General features: G+C 39.4%; 1 protein-coding gene across 1 annotated transcript in view; it reads left to right on the top strand.

Moving 5' to 3' along the window:
* LOC108248063 (Na(+)/H(+) exchange regulatory cofactor NHE-RF4-like) overlaps positions 1 to 3,280 on the top strand; it is a 41,023-nt gene that overhangs the window by 21,921 nt on the left and 15,822 nt on the right. Inside the window, exon 6 of the mRNA XM_017436541.3 lies at positions 1,034 to 1,166. Within this exon, the coding sequence (XP_017292030.1) occupies positions 1,034 to 1,166 (133 nt within the window). The remainder of the gene's footprint in view (positions 1 to 1,033; positions 1,167 to 3,280) is intronic.

Here is a 3,280-nt window from a genome sequence, read left to right as displayed (position 1 = left end):
CCCCCAAACTGGAGCAGTGGCTACAACAGATCCCAGGAACAACATCAGACATCTCAGTCCAGAAATGTGCAGTTCTAGGCACAGCCAATATGCTGCGCAGAACCCTCAAGCTCCCAGGCCTCTGGTAGAGGACCCGAGCTCAGAGGATGAAACAAAGACCACCTGCAGAGGGTGAGAAGGGGATTTATTTATATATATATATATATATATATATATAATATCAGCACTATCTGTGTCCGTATGCTGATCCTTATCTTTACCTGAGCAAATATATTTGTATCATCAGCAATAAAGACACATTTTAATAACTTTAATATATGACAGATATCAATAATATACCAAATAAACAGTTTTGGACCTAGTATGGCACCCTGTGGGACCCCACGTCATCTTCAACAAGTCAGATTTCCTATTATTTAATTGAACATACTGGAATCTGTTATTAAGATACAATAATTAAATTGTGCACTACCCGTCTAATGCCATATTATTCTACTTTTTCATTCAGAGTCTATGGTATTGACCATAGACCATGTTGTCAAATTTATGAACACTCCCATTATCTAATCCTCCTCCCGCACATCTTACTAATGTCTCTCTGTTCTTGCACATGCACATGTCCTGCACTGTACTCACATCCTTCCCACCTACACCTGACTTCCTCATACAGAACCACAGTTTCTCTCTTGGTCCACAATCATCTGCTTTCTCCAGATCTACAGAGACACAGAGCAGCTCCTTCTAAATTTTTCTAAACTTTTCTACAACTAAACTTCTCTCAAAGTGAACATTACATATCTGTAGAGCTTTTTCTCAGTATGAAACCATCCTGCTGCTCATTTTACATCTCTTCACTTCTTAACCTGCAATCAACAACTCTTTCCCAGATCTTCATGGTATGAACCATCAACTTCATCTTTCTGTAGTAACTACAGCTCTGAACATTCAGTTTGTTCTTCACACTTGGTTGTTCTAGAGTGATTGTTCTTGTATTCATACTTCCATGAGCTCAACACAGTGTTGTGTTTTTAAGGCGATATCTTTGGGTGTGGACCTCCACATGCTTACCAAAGCCACCAAAGGAGAACAGTGGTCCAGACCAAGACTGTGTCACATCACCAGACATCCAGAACATGGTCTGGGAATGACCATCAGTCTAATAAATGGTAACTTCCACTTCTGTCTTTTTTTTACATATTTCTCAATACTTACTCTTTTACAACTTTTCTGAGTGGCTCCATAATCTGGTGTTTAAAGTCCTAAAAAAACCAACCCCTCCTCTTGATTAAATCACCTTTGTTTTAATCACCAAAAAGAATAAAATACATTTAAAAAAATAAAAATAAAATAACAAATACACATACAAATCCAAAACCTCCCCCAAATCCTCACCCTCCTCTTGATCAGAGTCAAACTCAGCTGGTTCGGTGAAGAGGAGAAAGTGGTTAAACATGGTGGCAGTGAAAAACAAAGCCACCAGCATTTGCACAAGATGAATGAGACAGCAGGTTATAATCCCAATAATAACAAAGAAGAAAAACAAAATTATAGCCAAATGCATACGTATTGATTGAAGCCCCCCAGAAGTGAACCAGGCCCAAGGATTCCAAATGGTGCCGGAGTTCTCCTCCTTCTGGGGTTAGGAGCTTCTGGAGCTCGCTATGTATGAAAGTCATGTTATCAGAGGAATCCATCCATCAGCGTTGCTTTCTTCAGGAGAGTGATGAGAAATGTTGTGTATCTTCTGCTAGGCCAGATGTCCTGATGATGAGGAGGAGCAGGAAACGCATTGTTGCCTTGTGGAGGGTAGACTACCTCACACAGGAGATGATCTCAGGTGTGGTTGAGAGATCAACTAGTGATGTGGTGTCTAGCGGTGGTCCCACTGGCTGGCATGGATTCAAGTCGCCCCTTTCAGCGACTGTTACAGCTGTTTCGGTTGTCCTGGAACGGTCCTTGCAGCCCCTGGATTCCAGGACCCCATCTCCTGGTGTCAGGGGATGAAGCCACCGTTCAGCTGGTGGGGAAGAGCAGCTTTCACACTGTATCTGAAATAAGGCTTTGAAAAGGTTATAACAACAGGCTATTATCTTACTGTCACACATGTTTGTGGAGAGAGCCTTCCAGTGGAGTCAGTCCAGTCTGAGTCTGGTCAGTCTGTACAGTAATATGAACTTAGTCCAGTTTTCTGTTGTGTTCGCATGCGCATGGCCATTAAAACTAACATTCCCATCCTTTACAGTATAAGAGGAACCTGTTGTTCCCAGGAGCTTCAAAAATAATAAACAATACACAAAAGTGAAGTACAATTATTCTTACTAATAAACCTTCATGTGGACTCAAAATCAAAGTAGCATTTGAAGTGGATGTTAAACAATACTATGAATAAAACGCCAATTCATTTTAATTTATTGTCTGCGCAGACTTTGGCCAATCCTTTTTCAGTGTTTTGTTAGCTTATTTCATGAGCCCTTGAGATCCTGAATGATACATTGCACCAAATTTATGATTGAGTCAAAAACTTTTTTCCACTCAGCCCCACAACAGAGGTCACCAATGTGCCAGTCTTAGTGTGTTAAATATATCTATCATAAACAACTTTATACCTGGTTCCTTCACAGGATATTTTAAAAGTTTCCATTCACACAATTATGATCTCTTTGTTTTGTACATATCATTAATTGTAAAATGTATATGATTTATTTAACAGTTGTCTAAGGCTTTCTGTTCTTTTGTGCTGAAAAATATAACCCAGGAATTGAGAAATAACTTTACATTATGTATGGTATGTCCTATTTCAATTTAGCCTAATTTTAAACTATAATACATCAAAATTTTCCTCTCTGATGTACCTTTCCCCCTTTGACCAGGATGATATCATCAATTTCATTCTGTTCAAACATTTAGAATAATAATAATGAAAATTTTGAACCCTGCAATGCACATGCATCAAACTACATTTATCTATGAATGTTCTGTCTGCATCCTCTGTCCATTTCAGCAAAGATTAATAGTTTTTATAGCTATTAAGCTGAAATCAGGCTTCTCAGAGGAGTCACTTACAGCTAAAATCAGGAATGTAATTTTTGCTATAATTTATCAATTCCAAAACCCTCATGTGAGGATCTGGGTTTGGCTCCGCCTTTTGGGTGGCGCTACTAATCATCACTCCACAGGTGTTCCAGTTTTCATTGACGAGACCATCTAGTACTTAAGCAGCAGGCTGAGATCAGATCTTCGCTGGAGCATCGAACCTTTTGGGTTAGATTCTCCGCCTCAG

Source organism: Kryptolebias marmoratus, linkage group LG2 (assembly GCF_001649575.2).
Source record: "Kryptolebias marmoratus isolate JLee-2015 linkage group LG2, ASM164957v2, whole genome shotgun sequence".
Classification (NCBI taxonomy): Eukaryota; Metazoa; Chordata; class Actinopteri; order Cyprinodontiformes; family Rivulidae; genus Kryptolebias; species Kryptolebias marmoratus.
Note: the sequence above shows the minus strand (reverse complement) of the source record. Positions and strands in the feature narration are given on the sequence as shown.